This window comes from Lynx canadensis, chromosome C2 (genome assembly GCF_007474595.2).
Source record: "Lynx canadensis isolate LIC74 chromosome C2, mLynCan4.pri.v2, whole genome shotgun sequence".
Classification (NCBI taxonomy): Eukaryota; Metazoa; Chordata; class Mammalia; order Carnivora; family Felidae; genus Lynx; species Lynx canadensis.
In genome coordinates, this window is record NC_044311.2 from 2,267,405 (window position 1) to 2,285,453 (window position 18,049).

The 18,049-nt window shown below is 47.6% G+C and overlaps 1 protein-coding gene across 1 annotated transcript; it reads right to left on the bottom strand.

Moving 5' to 3' along the window:
- Positions 1–725: 725 nt before the first annotated feature.
- On the bottom strand, positions 726–5,625 carry CCR4 (C-C motif chemokine receptor 4). Its single transcript, XM_030330416.1, has 2 exons — positions 5,488–5,625; positions 726–3,242 (listed from the first exon to the last, which is right to left on the bottom strand). The coding sequence occupies exon 2, from the start codon at positions 3,166–3,168 to the stop codon at positions 2,086–2,088; it is 1,083 nt and encodes a 360-aa protein (XP_030186276.1). The 5' UTR covers positions 3,169–3,242; positions 5,488–5,625; the 3' UTR covers positions 726–2,085.
- Positions 5,626–18,049: the final 12,424 nt, after the last annotated feature.

Consider the following 18,049-nt stretch of genomic DNA (forward strand, 5'->3'; position numbering starts at 1 on the left):
TTGCGCAGCAATCGTGCTGGCTTGTTTTTCGTGTTTCTGTCCCCGGAATGGGAAGAAACTTTCTTTGCGGTGTTCCGAGAGGGGCACGTGTGAGTTCGAGTGTCACCAGAGGTTCCAAATCCCCCATCCCGAGGGGATACTCCCCAGCCTTGGGCCCAGGGAGGGAAGGCCTGACGGACTCGGGCCCACGGGTGACCCCGAGCTCAGGAGGAGGGATGGCAGCGGGGGGTCGACTGCACCCCACCCTGTCTGCCCCCGTGTGCGTGGAGGAGTCGAGGGGCAGCGAAACCCCTGTGACCGGTCCGTCCTTCGGTGCCCTAAAATTTCCGTCTCACTGTGATGAAACGAATACCGTCACAAGCTGTACCAGGAAATACTCCTCCTCTTTCTTTCTGGAATGTATTCGCTTCACAGAGGAAAGGAGACTGAGGCTGAGAGGAAAGGAATGTGTTCAGGCTCACAGGGGAACGCAGGGCCAGATTTGCAGGCCGCCGTCACCAGGCGGAGGGAGGTCTCCTGGGGACGCTGCCCAGGACGTGGGCCGCCTCTCGCTGCTGTCCACCCCCGCATCCCAGTGCCACCTTCCTCACCCCGCGTGTGCACATGTAATGGCTCCACAGGGAGCCCTGTGGCTCCCCCCGCCGGGATGGTCCTCCACACCCACGGCAGCCTGGGTCCCCACCCCCATCAGGAAACCCAACACAAACCGGCTCCGGAGAAGAGGCTCTGGCCGACTATGTACAACTTTATTTTATCTTTGTCTATAAAGGCAACATCGACTTAGCCCCTTTAAAATCCCTGTTTTAAAAACACACTTTTCGGAAATGCACCCTTTATACAGGTAGAGCATGTAACAAGGTGTGAACTTACAGAAGCATTTGCAACCGGTGACTCGGTGAATAGTTTGCAAGACAGGTTTTTGTTCTGCGAGGGACTGTAGGTCTCTCCCAACTTGATTAAAGTCTTAATTCTGATTAACTAAGTCTGTAAGAACAGAGATTTAACTTAACGGTGTCAAACGATTAACTACATGATTAAAATGACTTGTGAGGAATGACTCGGTGAAATTTTGAGCCGTCCAAAAGTTAAGGAGGCCGGTATTTTAAAAGAGAGGATGACGTTTTTCACAACTTCGTAGATGCTGGACACTCCTCTCTATGCCACATCAGTAACAGCTTTTAGTTGCTTATTCTTGCCTCCCTTGACTGCAGGCACTTCACTGTCATACTTTATTAGCCCTTGTTATTTTTAGTTTGAAGGCTCTGTTTGTAAACAAGTTAAAAGCCCCCAAATGCCTGTATCTGCACCTATGTATTATGTGAAATGCGGATGTCATCTGCCACCACAAACACAAAACGTGCCCATAAGCGTACGAAAGTATGTCTGAATTTCCACAACTACGTTTGGATTTTTTAATGCCTTGTATTTCACGTTTGGACATCAGACCTTGCTCATGCCTTTGCACCACATCCTCACACTTGGAATCAGCATCGAAAGTTTGGCTTCCATTCACAAATAATCCTTTAAGATAAAGAATCAAGGCAGAGGGTCACTACTTCACGATCTGTTTCTGCGCACACCCGGCGCCAGGGGATCCACCATCCTTCAGCTATATTATTAGAAAAACCCCAGGACAGCGTGTCAAAGTTTTCTGTATCGTTCCACAAAAGCTAGAAAGTAATGAAAGGGCCCATTTTTCATAGCAAGAAGGAGCGATGGACTCCACCATTCAGTTCTGCGCGGGTCCCCCTAGAGAGCTCCATCAGTGCAGGTTAGAGGGGAACGAATGGTCCTTCCCGCACAGTGTTCTGTGTAACCTCGTTGAGATGCGGGTCAGAATCCTCCTTGTGCTTACTCAGCCCTGCAGGCAAGCCTGGGGGGGGGGGGGGATGCGGGGGCCCGGGTGTGCTCTCGCCCCCCACACTCGCAGATGGCAAGAGGAGGAGCTGACCGTGGGGTGAGAGGCCCACGCTCGGCAGTGGATGGAAGTCCTCCCGCCACTGGCTCAGGAACTCTTACTATAATACAAGTTTAAGTAAGCTCTTCCTTTGGGAGGCTTCGCTCCGACTTGCGCCTCTTCGCTGCTCACAGAGCATCGTGGAGATCGTGGTCCCCGGTGGACTGCGTGTAGGACGAGCTGGGAGTGTCGGGGGAGTAGAGCTGGAGGATCCTGCAGTATTGACAGGGCACGAAGGGGCCCCGGCAGGATTTGAAGAGCTGTACGAGGTACTTGCGGAATTTCTCCCCGAGGAAGAAGTAGATGACCGGGTTGAGGCAGCAGTGAACGAAAGCCAGGGTCTCCGTGGCCTGAATGGCATAGTCCAGGTGCCTCTCAAAGGTGCAATCCTGAAGGACCTCCAGCTCCACCAGGGTCTCCAGGAAGAGCACCACGTTGTAAGGCGCCCAGAAACCCAGGAAGAGGGCCACCACGGCAAAGACCATCCTCACCGCCTTGCTTTTCTTCTCGTTTTTGCAGTGCTGCAGGGTCCTGATGATCATGGAGTAGCAGAACAGCATGGTGCCCAAGGGGATCACCAACCCCAGAATGTTGATCTCCAGGGAGCTCAGCACCTTCCACCTCGTGGAGTTGAGAGAGTACTTGGTTTTGCAGTAGGTGTGGTTGCGCTCCGTGTAACAGGTGCTGAATAAGAAGCCTGGAAGAGAGGCCAGCACGGCCACGGACCATGTGGCCAAGCTGGTGATGACCCCGTAAGTCAAGGTCCTCGCTCTCAAGGAAAACACCGCGTGCACTATCGCCAGGTATCTGTCGATGCTCATGAGCATGACGAAGAAGATGCCACTGTAAAAGCCCACCAAGTACATCCAGGAAATAATCTTGCAGAGACCCAGTCCAAAAACCCACTGGTCTGCAGCATAGTAGCCCCAGAAAGGGAGGGAGAACACGAAGAGCAGGTCTGAGATGGCGAGGTTGAGCAGGTACACGTCAGTCATGGACTTGAACCTCTTGTACTTGAACAAGACCAAAACTACCACAGAATTGCCCAGGAGACCGAACAGAAAGACCAAGGAGTAGAGAGGGGGCAGGAAGAGCCCCCCGAACGCCTTGACGCCTTCTTTGGTGCAAGGCTTGGGGATGTTTTCATAGAGATAGTAATTGTGATAGATGCTTTCATCCATGGTGGTGTCTGCTGTGTCCGTGGGGTTCATTTTCAAATCTCCAGGCTCCTCGACGCAGGTCTGAGCCCAACCAGAAGCTAATGAGGGAAGAGCAGACGCGATCTCTGTAGGAACAAAAGCAAATCGAAAAGGTGCTGACTACGGAGCATAGTGCTGAGTATCGTGCCCCGGCTCATGACACCCCCTTCCCCCCAGCCTTCCCAAGTTGAAGGGCTCTGTTCCTCGCAGGGCAGTGCAGCCAAATAAAACAACCCTGCTGTTTGGAGTTAGCAGATTCCAAGTCCTAGCTCTGTCACTCCCCTCCTGCTCGGGGGGCGGGGGGGGGGGGGGGGGACTTGAATCCCCACGCTTGTACATGGGGACAGTAAAACCTCCTTCTCAAGGAGGCGTTTTCAAGGATGCATTTCGAAACGATAGTCTGGGGTTACTGAATCATCTGCAGGACAGTTGAGATTCCCAACAGCCCCACACCCATGGCCGTCTTAGTGACTTAAAAGCAAAACAAAAACAAAACAGAAAGATTGAAAATCTGTGCATGTTTCCCCTTCACATTAGAACTCCAAAAATTCAGTAATTGCTTAGGTAATCATTGGGCTAGAAAGGTGGCTCGGATTTTATATAAAAATTCCAATTCCTCCTGCAAGCTTGACATACATTTCGAAGCGTGCTCCCTGGTATTTGTGCATTTAATCCCACTCCCCTGCTCCTGCCCGCCCCCCACCGCACTCCCAACAAAGTCGGGTGCTCTAAGCCAAGCAAGCGTACTGAGCCACGGTGCAGGTGCCTCACGAAAGCTTCAGAGAGGTTAAGCGACTTCTGCAGGCCACACAGCTGCATGCAGAGCTCGTTCTTTGCTCCCCAGATCCCAGTGACGTGCTGGCACACCATGTCCGGGGAGGTCAGGAGGGGGCTCTGACTTCTGGTGCTTGCTGGCGTCTCTCGTGCAAACACTTGCCCCAGGGCGAAACCCCAGCCACCAACGGCCTCGCGAAATTCCCGAATCTCTAACAGCCTTTACCGGCCCCTGGGAGTCGGTGCAAGTCGGCTCTGGTACGCGCTCCCAAGTCCCACGCCATCCTAGAACACCATCTTCGATGGGAACGCGCCTGGCCTCCCGGGCCTGGTGGCGAGCTGCTCCCGGGCCAGTCGGACGCTAACGCAGCAGATGCGTGTAGAAGGCCCCGCGAATGCGGGAGCACTCAGGTAATTGCGCTGTACTCAGACGGCAATGCGAGGCGGTCTTTTCGTCAACGCTGCACGCAAAAAATCAGTCCCGCGCACTGAATCCTAGCACAGTGGGAATCAGCCTGACAGAGCTCGAGAAGGCACATCATGGCCAGAAATGAAATCTCTCTGCTTCCCCAAACACCCTCCTTTCCTGTGCGAATTGGCAGGTGAAGAGGTTGAGACCTTCTTAAAGTTACATGCATGCTCACATGCGGATCAGAGCAATTTAGGGATGACGGGCTTTCTGACTCAAGGCTACTCCTCTTCCTTTTTTTTTTTTTGTATAGATTTTATTTTTTTTTAAGTCATCACTACACCCAATGTGGGGCTCGGAACTCCCAACCCTGAGATCAAGAGTCACACGCTCTACGGACTGAGCGAGCCAGGCACCCCCTCTTGCCTCCTTAATGGCCCCCAATATTCCTGATCACAGCCCTTTCACATTGTTCAGTAACTCACATCTACTCCCTACCTTTTTCACCCCTTACCACCACACACCCAGACACTCCCAACCATATTTGGTTTCTCAAGAGAGGGATTTGAGTTTACTTCTGCAAACAGATGCAGAGGCATCTGAAGGATCTTGGAGAAAGTGTTGTACGATGACTATCAATCCTAGTTCAATAAATGACAATCCCGGTCTCTCTCCACCATTTTACCAGTGAAAACGGAAGGAATAGAAGAGGCTGAGGAGTTGGGAAATTGCCAGGAGAACAAGACAAGTAAACACAGCTGGTAGATGTTGGGGATTATTCCGTCAGCCGCATTTGATTTGTTGGTGTTTCTTGACCTGGGAGTCCTGATAGAAGCAAGCAGCAGAAAAAACTGTGTGTTTGATAAAAATTATCTGTGTCTTCTGAGCGTGTGGATTCGGGCCAGAGGTGTGCAGGGAGAGAGCCCCGCATATGTAAGTGCCCATCAGGCGAGGGCTTGGGGGGTGTAAGTAGATGGGATGTGAGCTCTGAGCTGAGAGCCAGCAGCGAGCCCCAGGATGCCCGGGAAGCCCGAGTTGGAGGCACTGGGTGAGCGGCTGGCCCGCTCTCAGCACTTCCAAAGTCCACACAGCCTTGTAGAAAGCAGTGCGCGGCCTGAGGCCCCAGGAACGGCCCCGTCCCCACTTACCTTGCTTGTCTGACAGTGGTTCTGGGCAAGGTCCGTGAGTCAGTGCCAGGCTTGTGCGAGAAGCTGAGCGCTAAGAAGGATGCCTTTGAAGGCGCGTGGCTTCCTGTGAGTGTCACCTCTGTCCCTCACCCATCTACGCTGAGTTCAAGTGGGTTTGTTTTTTTTTTTTTTTCTGATAGAAGTGAGAAGCAGAAAGTGAGTGACTCGTAGTCACTTCCCCAAACTGAAAGCTAGGAAGGCTTGCTGTCTGCTAGATCAAAGAGGAAAATGAAGTCAGTTTTCTTTTAAAAGAGAAACGTTGTTACGTTTTTAAAAGCGTAGTCGTTGGATTTTTAATGTAAAGAATTTCCTTGCGTACAAATGATCTTTATGTTCTGGATCGGTGAGCTGTTTGTTATTTGCCCGTGGTGGGTGTGCGATGGCAAAGCGGCCGTGATGTGCCGATCCTCAAACAGGTGGGATCTGAGGGGGTCGTGGGGGGAGGCCAGATCCATGCAAGAAGGGTCATCAGAGAAACATGTATCCAGATGCGTGTGTCTCAGAGGGCTTTAGTCAACCCCGCTCAATAACTTGTGTAGAGTGAGGGCCAACATAGCTTCAGGCCCCCTTTGCAGAAGGAGGACCCCTCCCCAGGCCCCTCCACCTAGAAATCGAGGAGCTTCCACAGACAGTGATCTCGGCAGAGTCCCTCTGGGTTTGTGTAGCAGTCACAGCTGAGGGGCTGACATCAGTCCTAAGTCTTTTGAATATCATATCCTCAACTTCTGCCAGCTTCCAGTGCTTTCCCTCTGTATGTCTACAGTTGCTTAACCCTTAGGTCTGGCTTAAAAGAGCCCCAATGTCAGGGCCCCTGGGTGGCTCAGTCCATTAAGTGACGGACCTCGGCTCAGGTCATGATCTCACAATTCGTGGGGTCGAGCCCCGCGTCGGGCTCTGTGCTGACAGCTCAGAATCTGGAGCCTGGATTCTGTGTCTCCCTCTCTCTCTCTCTACCCCTCCCCCACTCATGCTCTGGGTGGCTCAGTCGGTTAAGCATCCGACTTTGGCTCAGGTCATGATCTCACCGTTTCCAAGTTCGAGCCCCATGTCTGGCTCTGTGCTGACAGAGCCTGGAGCCTGCTTTCAGATTCTGTGTCTCCCTCTCTCTCTGCCTTTCCCCCACTTGTGCTCTGTCTCTCTCTCTCTCTCAAAAATCAATAAACATTAAAAAATTTTTTTAATTAAAAAAAAGCCACAATGTCATTTTTCCTAAGGAATTTGCATGAATAGGAACTAAAATATTGAGCCAGAACAGTGTTTTATTGCCCTTTCATTATTACCCCTCCTAAAGAGTCTTTTCAGATATTTTTTTCCTAATCATCTCCCCATGAAATTTTAATACCACAGCCCAACTATATATCGTTATGTAGTATGTGTACATCAATGCTTTATATATAAAAAGAGCTTATTTTCATCCCCAAGAACCAATTTTTGCATCCTTGAGGGCAATACTGCCTTTACTAAGAATGCATGAGATAGCCAGTGGTTTCCCAGGGGTTCTTTGCCCCCAGGGCACCTGGCCAGTATCTGGAGACATCTTCTCTGGGGATCGGAGGAGTTTTTCCTGGCTCCTAACAAGAAGAGGCCAGGAACCCTGCTGAAATCCCACACGGCGTAGGACAGCCCTCCACAGCGAAGCTCTCCTGCCCACAATGCCAACAGTGCCGAGGCTGAGAGAGCGGAGCGAGGGCAGCATCCCCGGACCCTGAGAGAGAGCACCGATCGGTGGCCGAATTGGGGAACTCTGGGCTTGAATTCAAGTGAAACACGGTTCCTTACTGGCGCACTTTTTGGGGGCTTCCCAAGGCCAATCTTGTGAACTCTGGAAGCAGATAGAGAAAAAAAAAACAAAAAAAAAAACAGTCCCTAACCTATTTGATGGGTGAGTCTATGCCCGTTATACAGGGTAACTTGTAGAATAAACACAGTTTTGGCTCCCGTCACCCTCTTTCTCTTCAGCGGTTTGCTGGTGGACGCCTTGTGGCAGAGATTACGGGTCTTTGCGAAGACCCTAGTGGGCAAGACCGTCACCCTCAAGGCCGGGCCCAGCGACACCACTGAGAATCAAAAACCGAAGTCCGAGACAAGGAGGGCATCCCGCCTGAGCAGCAGCTTCGGGTTTTTGCGAGCAGATGGCTAGAGGATGGCCTCACCCTCTCAGCCTACAGTAGCCAGGAGGGGGCCACCTTGCACTTGGTGCTTCACCTGTGCGGTGGCATCCCTGCACCTCCCCTCCGCCGGCTGGCCCTGGCCCGGAAATACAACTGGGGCAAGGTGACCCGCCACAGAGGTTCTGTTCACCTGCACCCCCGCGCTCTCACCTGCCGCAACACCGACAACCTGCACCCCGCGAAGGTCAAAGGAGGGCCCTCCACCGGTCCTTCCTCTGCCGGCAGGGCGGCCTCCTGCCCAGGCCCCAAGGCTCTGGGGCCTCAGGAAAGTTTCCCTTTCATTGACATGAGCAGCAAAAGCAAAACAAAACCCATAATTTTAGAAATGCGGAGCCAGAGGAAGCTTCTATCACGGAATCACGGGCCCGGAGGGACAAGTCAGAGAGCCCGGGGCGCAGTGTGTGAATTGCGACAGCCCTGGATGAGCCCATCTGAGCATCCTGCCTCCAGGGTCCGGCCCGGGGGAGGAGCGTTGGGGCGTCAGGGCCCTAGGACGCGTGATGTCTGGAGGTACACATGGTCGTATGCGGTCACGGGCATCACGGGTCTGCAGAGGCTCCCTTGAAAGCCAGCTGATGCTCCCCGACTGCACCTGCGTGGTAAGCATGCCAGCCCCGAGGGAGGAACGGCAGCTCCCTGTTGGGCTTGGACCCCAGGGCCGCTACTCGACAGCTGTGTGAAGCTCAACCTTCTCATCTGTAAAAAGGGCTGTTACTGCGTGAGGATCGCGAGAGGACTCACGAGCCAATGTTTGTGAAGCACTTCGCACGGCTGCTACTACAGACAGGAACCAGTGGTGAAAATGAGGATAAAAGGCACAGTAACAGCTTTCTCTCATGAGCTGGCTGAGGTTGGCACATTGCCCGTAGCCACACCTAGGAATCCAGGAGATATTTGGGTCTCGCCTCAGTGGGCCACATTCGGTGTCTGCGTGAGGGTTCGGGCGAAAAGCGGGTTTCAGGTGTGCACGTTGCAGAGGCTGTTGCCCTGGGGGAAGTCAGTCTTCAGGTTTGCAAAGTAATACCATTACTGTCCTGGAGAAGCACGAAGTAGGTTTCCCCTCCAGAAACGGTTTCAGAACTAAACAGTACCCCCACCCCCAAAAGGATCACGTTCTCAGGAAAGCCTGTCTCATAGATGGGGAAGCAGGAACCCAGAGAGGGTGTGCGGGACGCTCAGGGCAGCGCGGCCAGGGACAGCGTCAGGGCTGACACCTATACTCCTGACATTTTCGCGGACACCATCTCCCGCCGGGCCGAATTTCTGAAACCTGACCAGAGAGGCGCAGACCAACAGCACGCACGCAGGGCAAACCCTCCCGCAGGGCAGGGTGGGGTGCAGGCATCCAACGAGAAGGAATCGGTGACACGAGACGACGGCGCCCTCTGGTGTACCAAACCTGACTTCAACCCCAGACACAGGAAAGTATACTCCCCAGGCCAGGCACACCATGCCGACCCACAGGAACCAGCTTATCTGACACTGGACTCGGCTCCCAAGGCCTTCGGGAGGAGCTCCGTGGGACTCAGCTGCAGAGCAGTGGCAGTAAAGCATCGAAGATTCGACGTCAGATCTGCTGCACACTTTTAAAACGAGAGAAGGCTACCAGGCAGGGCCACACGGGGCGCTGGACCCAGGGATGGTAACAGCAAGCTGGGGCTCTGGGGGGGCAGCTTATGTTTGACAAGCAGGGTGAGTTAGTTTTCATGGGTCCTCTGTTGATTGGGTAACTTGGATAATTTGGGATCTTGGGCTGTCCCTAGTTTGTCTGGTACCCGGTCCCCCGGTGATGAGGGCGTTCAGTGAACAGTGGCCCCAGAGCAGAGGTGCTGAAAAGGGGGTGCCTGCTTAGACAGGGGGACTGGTTGGCCTCTAGCCAGGGCCTCAAAACCGGATCAAGACAGCACTTAAACAAACAAGCTGTTTCACAGGGGAGGTCTGGATACACAGACGAAACTTTGTTAAGGAAAGAGAAAATTGCAAACAATTAAATTACAAAGTGATTTTTAAAAAGTTTTTATCCTTATTTTTGAGAGGGACCAAGAGAGAGAGAGACAGAGCATAAGCAGGGGAGGGATAGAGAGAGAGGGAGACACAGAATCCGAAGCAGGCTCCAGACTCTGAGCTGTCAGCACAGAGCCTGACACGGGGCTTGAACTCACAAACCATGAGATCACGACCTGAGCTGAAATCAGATGCTTAACCGACTGAGCCACTCAGGCGCCCCAACTACAAAGTGATTTTTAACGAGATAACTAAAAATCCCTGCACATTTGGAAATTAGAAAACACATTTTCATGTAACCTGGAATATATCATAATGGAAAATAGAAAACACTTGTAATTGAACAATAATAAAATATCACTTATCCAAAATTGTGGTAGGCAGCTGAAGCCGTCCCGAGAGGGAAATTTAGTCTTTCAATATTTACACCAGAAGAGAAGAAAGGATGAAAATAATTGAGAACTGTTCAACTGGAAAAAGAAATAGTAGAAAAAAGGAATTGTAGAATAAATTCAAAAATGGTATAAGGAAATAAACAATAAACGTAAGAACAGAAATTAAACAAAATTTGAAAGTAAAATAAAACTCATTACAGTGTTTGAAAACACCAACAAAACTGACAAACCTCTAGGAAGATAGGTAAAGAAAAAAAAGGAAACAATCTTAGAATATAAAGGGAGATCTACTGAGATTAGAAGGATAAGAAACATTATGAATGATATTACCACAATGGATTTGAAAACTTAGATAAGATGCATAAATTCCTAGAGAACGTATTTACCAAAATTGGCTCAAAAATAAATGCAAAATCTGACATCTTTTTAAAAATTGAATCAGCACTTTAAATGCTTTAGCACAAAAAAGTAAAAAAAATATTCAAGACAGATGATTTTACAGGCAAATTCTAGCAAACATGCAAGGTACATATAATTCTACTCTTATGTGTCTCCCCTCATCCCCCGGAATTACAAAAATAAGACTACTCCTTATTTTATGAAGTTAGCATAACCAAACTGTATGAAAAAATAAAATTACTCAGTTTCACTCATGAATATACTGATGCAAATATCCTATATAAAATACTGACAAACCAAATACACTAAAGTTGAAAAAGTACATAATGGCCAATTTAGTTCATTTCAGAAATGCAAAGTTGGTTTGATATTATAGAATCTATTAATGTAACTCACCACATTAACAGAATAAAAGAGAAAAGTGCTGACACAGAGCATTGAACGAGAATAATATTCATGATTTGAAACACACCCACACAAGCACTAGGACATTAAGAACAAAAGGGAACTTCTTTAAATTGATAAAGGTAGTAATTTATAAATTGTAAATAGCAAAAGCCATTCCTTTTAAATTTTTTTTAAGTTTTTAAACTTATTTTGAGAGAGAGAGAGAGCATGAGCAGGGAAGGGGCAGAGAGAGAGAGGGGAGAGAAGAATCCCAAACAGGCTCCCAGCTGTCAGCACAGAGCCCGATGTGGGGCTCAATCCCACGAACTGCGAGATCATGACCTGAGCCAAAACCAACAGTCAGATGTTCAACTGACTAAGCCACCCACGCGTCCCAAAGCCATTCCTTTTAAAATCAGGACCATGACTAGAGTGCCCACCAGCACCAGTTCTATCAGAGCTGGTAGAAAAGGACAAGATTTTAAAATAAAAGATAGAATGATGGGGCGCCTGGGGGGCTCAGTCGGTTGAATGACAGACTCTTGGTCTGGGCTCAGGTCATGATCTCGCAGTTCGTGGGTCCGAGCCCCGTGTCGGACTCTGTGCTGACGGCTCAGTCTGAAGCCTGCTTCGGATTCTGTGTCTCCTTTTCTCTCTGTTCCTCCCCTGCTCACGCTCTCTCTCTCTCAAAAATAAGTAAAGATTAAAATTTTTTTTTAATAAATAAAAGAATGAATTCAACAAACTTGCAGGATACAAAATCAATATACAAAAAACCAGTTGCATTTCTATACGCTAACAATGAACAATCTGAAAAAACGTTAAGAAAACAATTCCATTTACAATAATATTAAAAAGAATAAAATACCTGGAATAAACTTAATCAAGGAGGTGAAAGACTTGTACACTGAAAACTGTAAAGCACTGCTGAAAGAAATTAAAGACGACACAGGTAAACGGAAACTCACCCCATGTTCATGGATTAGAAGACTTAATAATAAGATGTCAAACTACCCAAATCAACCTACAAGGTTAAGGCTATCCCTATCCAAACCCCAAAAGCGTTTTTTGCAGAAAGAGAAAAATCCATCCTAAAATTCATATGGAATCTGAAGGGACCCTGAAACGGTCAAACAACCTTGAAAAAGAAGAACGAAGTTGGAGTTCTCACACTTCCTGATTTAAAAACTTACTATAGCGGCGCCTGGGTGGCTCAGTCGGTTAAGTGTCCGACTTCAGCTCAGGTCACGATCTCGCGGTCCGTGAGTTCGAGCCCCGCGTCGGGCTCTGGGCTCATGGCTCAGAGCCTGGAGCCTGCTTCCGATTCTGTGTCTCCCTCTCTCTCGGCCCCTCCCCCGTTCATGCTCTGTCTCTCTCTGTCTCAAAAATAAACATTAAAAAAAAAAAAAACTTACTATAAAGCTACAGTAATTGGGGCATCTGGGTGGCTCAGCTGGTTGAATGACAGACTCTTGGTCTGGGCTCAGGTCATTATCTCATGGTTTCTGGGTTTGAGCCCCCCACCCCCTGTCGAGATCCACCCTGACAGTGTAGAGCCTGCTTGGGATTCTCTCTCTCCCTCCATCTCTGCTCCTCTCCCTGATCCCTGATCGTGCTGTCTCTCTCAAAATAAATAAACACTTTCTAAACAGATGCAAATAATGTCATACTCCCCAGAAACCCTATGTGTGAAACCCCATGTGTGACATCAGCCACCCTCACCTGCAAAACCCTAACATAACAATGTAACTAGAGAAACTACTAACGGGTTAAAGCCCAGAGGAGAGCTGTCTTCTTCAAATGCCCGAAGAGCTACTCCATCATCCAAGGTTACAATTCTTCAGGGCACATTCTCTGCATCACCTTCTACCCCACCCACCCAACACATACACAAACCACCAAATCCTGTCTCTGGAATAACCAATTATCTTCTTTCTACCTTTTTTTTTAAGTTGATTTATTTATTTTTGAAAGAGGGTGAGTGAGTGCACATGAGGCGGGGAAGGACACAGAGACAGGGAGAGAGAGAAAATCACAAGTAGGCTCCACACTATCAGCACAGAGCCCAACACAAGGCTTGAACTCATGAACCTCGAGATCATGACCTGAGTCGAAGTTGGATGCTCAGCCGAGCCACCCAGGTGCCCCTTTCTACCTTTCGGTCTGTCCTGGCTGACCTTCTTCCTCCCGAGCTCAATGTTCTATCCCTTCTTTGCTACACACAATTGAGGACACACAATTGAGAAGTATAAACAATGTTAATGTCCCAATTTTATACACGAGGGGGATGATAAGTGAAAGAGAGTAACAGACACACAGTTACTACAGCCTTGGAGAGGCTGACATGAAGAGTCACCTTGAGGAGGGAATGAGAAAAAAAACATCCTATTCCTGCTGTCCTGACAGTCCTCGGGTGGGACCCGGGAATCAGGAGGTGGCCGTGGAGACTAGGAAACAGGTTGCCGAGGGCACCGTGCTCTGTTGCTGCCATCTTTTTTGGTCCAGGGGAAAAAGGAGAAAACTTGTCAGAAAATAATGGCATCACGACGACCCCGATAGTGGGGCTTGAACTGCAAAACCCAGGCCTTTCAACAGGGAAAAATGAGACTGTTGAGAAGCAGTGGGAGAAACCCTGGGCCATATTCCTTCAGGGTCCCTCCCTCCTCACTGTTCCCGGATGTCAAACACCGTCTCCCCCATCCCTCAGGAACAATAACCCTTTCCTCACTCTCACCCAGCGTCCTCCAGCCCTGCCATTTCCCTGACACTCCCGCACCAACACGCAGTCCCAGAATCTGCTTAACTATGAGCACCGCGGGGCTACGGTAACGGTTGGGATGTATTACGCCTCCCTGAGTGCCAGAGTCAATGTGGAGAATGAACAATGTGGGATGAAACACCAATGGCTGAGCATTCACCTCATATCCATGTTGCCACCGCGGTTCTCTTGTGCCAGGAGATCTGAGAACATTCCGAGACAAAGAAGTGAAACCTAATATAAAACAAAGTGCATTTTTAATCAAAAAGCATTTTTCAGGGGCGCCTGAGTGGCTCGGTCGGTTAAGCTTCTGACTCCTGACTTCAGCTCAGGTTCATCTCACGGTTCATGAGTTCGAGCCCTGAGTCGGGCTCTGCTGACAGTGCCAAGCCTACTTGGGACTCTCTGTCTCTCCCTCTCTCTCTGGCCCTCCCCTGCCTCTCTCTCTCAAAATAAATAAATTACTTAAAAAAATACATTTAAAAACTATTTTTCATACATTATTAATGGTACTTCAAAACATTATGTAGAGGCATGCCTGGATGGCAGTCAGTAGACTCTTGATCTGGGGTTTGTGAGTTCGATCTACATTGGATGTGGAGATCACTTAAAAAAAATTAAAATATTTGAAAAAAAGTTATGTAGAAAATAGTAACTTTTGCTTTTTTCTGAAAATATTTAAATTTTAATAACACAAAATGATAGTGAAGTTACTGTCAAGCAAAGATGCATGTTTGTGTGTGTGTGTGCATGTGTGTTAGCTTATATGTGTGTGTGCGTGACTGAATACATACACTTTTGGGCACAAAAATGATTACACAATGGCCTGAACTAATAATAAGCAAATACAATGAGAGCTATCCATGGTACAACAGTATGTCTTGATCACGAAAGCTCTGCTCCTTCATACCTTTTTGAAACTGGGCTCATTTCACTTTATGAGACAAGCACACATCATTAGCAGTTTTTTTTTTTTTTAATATGAAATTTATTGTCAAATTGGTTTCCATACAACACCCAGTGCTCATCCCAACAGGTGCCCTCTTCAATGCCCATCACCCATCCTCCCCTCCCTCCCACCCCCCATCAACCCTCAGTTTATTCTGTTTTTAAGAGTCTCTTATGGTTTGGCTCTCTCCCTCTCTTTTTTTTTTTTTTTTCCTTTTCTTTCCCCTCCCCCATGGTCTTCTGTTAAGTTTCTCAGGATCCACAGAAGAGTGAAAACATGGTATCTGTCTTTTTCCGTATGGCTTATTTCACTTAGCATCACACTCTCCAGTTCCATCCACGTTGCTACAAAAGGCCATAGTTCATTCTTTCTCATTGCCACGTAGTATTCCATTGTGTATATAAACCACAATTTCTTTATCGATTCATCAGTGGATGGACATTTAGGCTCTTTCCATAATTTGGCGTTTGTTGAAAGTGCTGCTATAAACATTGGGGTACAAGTGCCCCTATGCATCAGCACTCCTGTCTCCCTTGGGTAAATTCCTAGCAGTACCACCATTAGCAGTTCTAAGATGTATTTGAATATCTTGGTTTATTTAAGGAGAAAATGAAAAGGTTCTGTAATCAATAACTGAGTGCTGGAAAAGAATCACTCCTGCATATAATCGAGAAGTAGAACTGGTTGCTCAAGCTACATTAAACAGTCAAGTTTATCAGTGTCAGTCAAGCTACATTAAACATATTTTAACACACAAAACTGATTTTAGAATCATGAAACAAAGAAATGGATTTTCCACTTTGAGTATAACATCATTTGTTCATGAGCAAAATCTGCTCAACAACTAATTTTGCAAGTAAAGGAATAACCATATTAGAGTTATACTATTAAAACTCGCCTATCTAATATGCTTGTTTTAAAATGCTTCTTTCCTCTAAGAGTTTCTGTTTGATGCTTCTATTGCCTCTAGAGATGACTGTCGCTCCAAACTGTCACATCTTCATCTGCATACTAGGGCCTCTTATGGGTCATGCGCTATGAAGTAATGTAACCAGTTTTCAGTTCAATCTTATTTTCTACCTAACATTTAGATTCAGAAGTTCAAAATGAGTTTGGACGACCCAAAGGATATTACCATTCTTAGATATGTGGGAAATTTACATATGAAAATATATTCCTTCTCAGGAAATTGAGTTAAGTTTCAAAATTCTTACATATGAGAGTGCTCAAGATAATCACCAACAATATCATGCCCACACAGCTTATGGTTTAGCAGTGATGGTCTATTATGACAGAGCTTGGAATATTTGGGGAGAAAATCTTACTGTAAGCTAAAACCTAGAAAAATTCACATAATTAGTTTTATGATAAAGGTATTACCCCAGTTGTCACATCATATGGCAGATCTTTATAACCGTTATTGCCCCCAAGCTAAAATGTAATGCTTTATTTCGGCAGTTATTTTAAGGGCCACAGCCTAATTGATTATATGCATATATAGCCTTGTCATCACTGAGTTCAGAATTAAAAAGTTAAAACCAGATATAGTATACTCATCTAAAATAAATTGGGGGCACTTGGGTGGCTCAGTCGGCTGAGCACCAGACTTTGGCTCAGGTCATGACCTCATGGTTCCCGAGTTCAAACCCCACATCATGCTCTCTGCTGCCAGTGCAGAGCCTGTATGGGATCCTCTGTCCCCCACCACCACCCCCGCCTCTCTGCCTCTCCCCTGCTCACGCTCTCTCTTTCAAAAATAAACATTTAGGGGCGCCTGGGTGGCGCAGTCGGTTAAGCTTCCGACTTCAGCCAGGTCACGATCTCACGGTCCGTGAGTTCGAGCCCCGCGTCAGGCTCTGGGCTGATGGCTCAGAGCCTGGAGCCTGTTTCCAATTCTGTGTCTCCCTCTCTCTCTGCCCCTCCCCCATTCATGCTCTGTCTCTCTCAGTCCCAAAAATAAATAAACGTTGAAAAAAAAAAATTTTTTTCAAAAATAAACATTTAGAAAACAAAACTAAAAAAATAAATAAACTGAAGGGCACCTGGGTAGCTCAACTGGTTAAGTGTCTGACTCTTGATTTTGGCTCAGGTCATCATCTCACAGTTGTGAGATTAAGCCCCACATTGGGCTCTGCGCTGAGTGCTGAGCACAGAGCCTGCTCGGGATTCTCTCTCTGTCCCTTCCCCCTTGTGATCTCTCTTTCTCTCTCTCAAAATAAATAAATAAACATTAAAAAAAAATAAACTGAAAGTCATATATGAAAACTAAATAAAATATTGATATTGGGTTGGGCCAATATCTAAGATTCTTTCAAGGAATCCAGTATTTTTGTAACACTACTAAGTTAAATAATTTTAACTATTCTCTATCCAAAAAGTGTACATTGAGGGGGTGCCTGGATGGCTCAGTCAGTTAAGTTTCCAGCTCTTGATATTGGCTCAGGTCATGATCTCACTGTCATGAGATTGAGCCCTGCATTAGGCTCTGTGTGCTGGGCATGGAGTCTGCCTGGGATTCTCTCTCTCCCTCTCTCTCTCTGCCCCTCCCCTGCTTATTCTCTCTCTCTCTCTCTCAAAATAAACATTTAAAAATAAAAAAATTAAAAAGTGTACAGTGAGGGGCACCTGGCTGGCTCAGTCAGTGCAGCATGTGACTCAATGTCAGGGTTGTGAGTTCGAGTCCCATGCTGGGTGTAGAGATTACTTTAAAATAAAATATTTAAAAATAATTTTTTTAATGTTTATTTTTGAGAGAAAGAGAACGTGTGCAGGGGAGAGGCAGAGAGAGCGAGGCGGGCGGGGGAGGGGGGCAGTGGTGGACAGAGGATCCAAAGCAGGCTCTACACTGACAGCTAAGAGCCTGATGTGGGGCTTGAACTCATGAACCGCGAGACCATGACCTGAGCTGAAGTTGAATGTGTCACTGACTGAGCCATGCAGGTGTCCCTAAAAAAAATTTTTTAAATTTGTTTTAATGGTTATTTAGTTTTGAGAGAGAGAGAGGGCAAGAGAGAGTGGGGGAGGGGCAGAGAGAGAGAGAGGGAGACACAGAATCTGAAGGAGGTTCCAGGGTCCGCGCTGTCAGCACAGAGCCCAACTCGGGGCTTGAGCTCACGAACTGTGAGATCATGACCTGAGCTGAAGTCAGAGGCTTAACTGACTAAGCCACCCAGGCGCCCCTAAAACAAAATTTTTTTTAATGTGTACAGTGAACTATCACAGATGTGATGACGATGCCAGTGGTTTTCCCTGCCAATGCTTTTTTATACCACTAGTGCAAATGTCAACAGAGTAAAAAAGACAAATAACGCTTTTATATTATTACAAAAATAGTTTTGGACTTCCAAGCATACTAAACACATCTCTGGTTCCCCCAGATTTCCACATTGCACACTTTGAAAACTGTAGTATTAGGGTAATGAATTGTGTCAAAAGGTAATATAGGGTATAGTGCGGCATC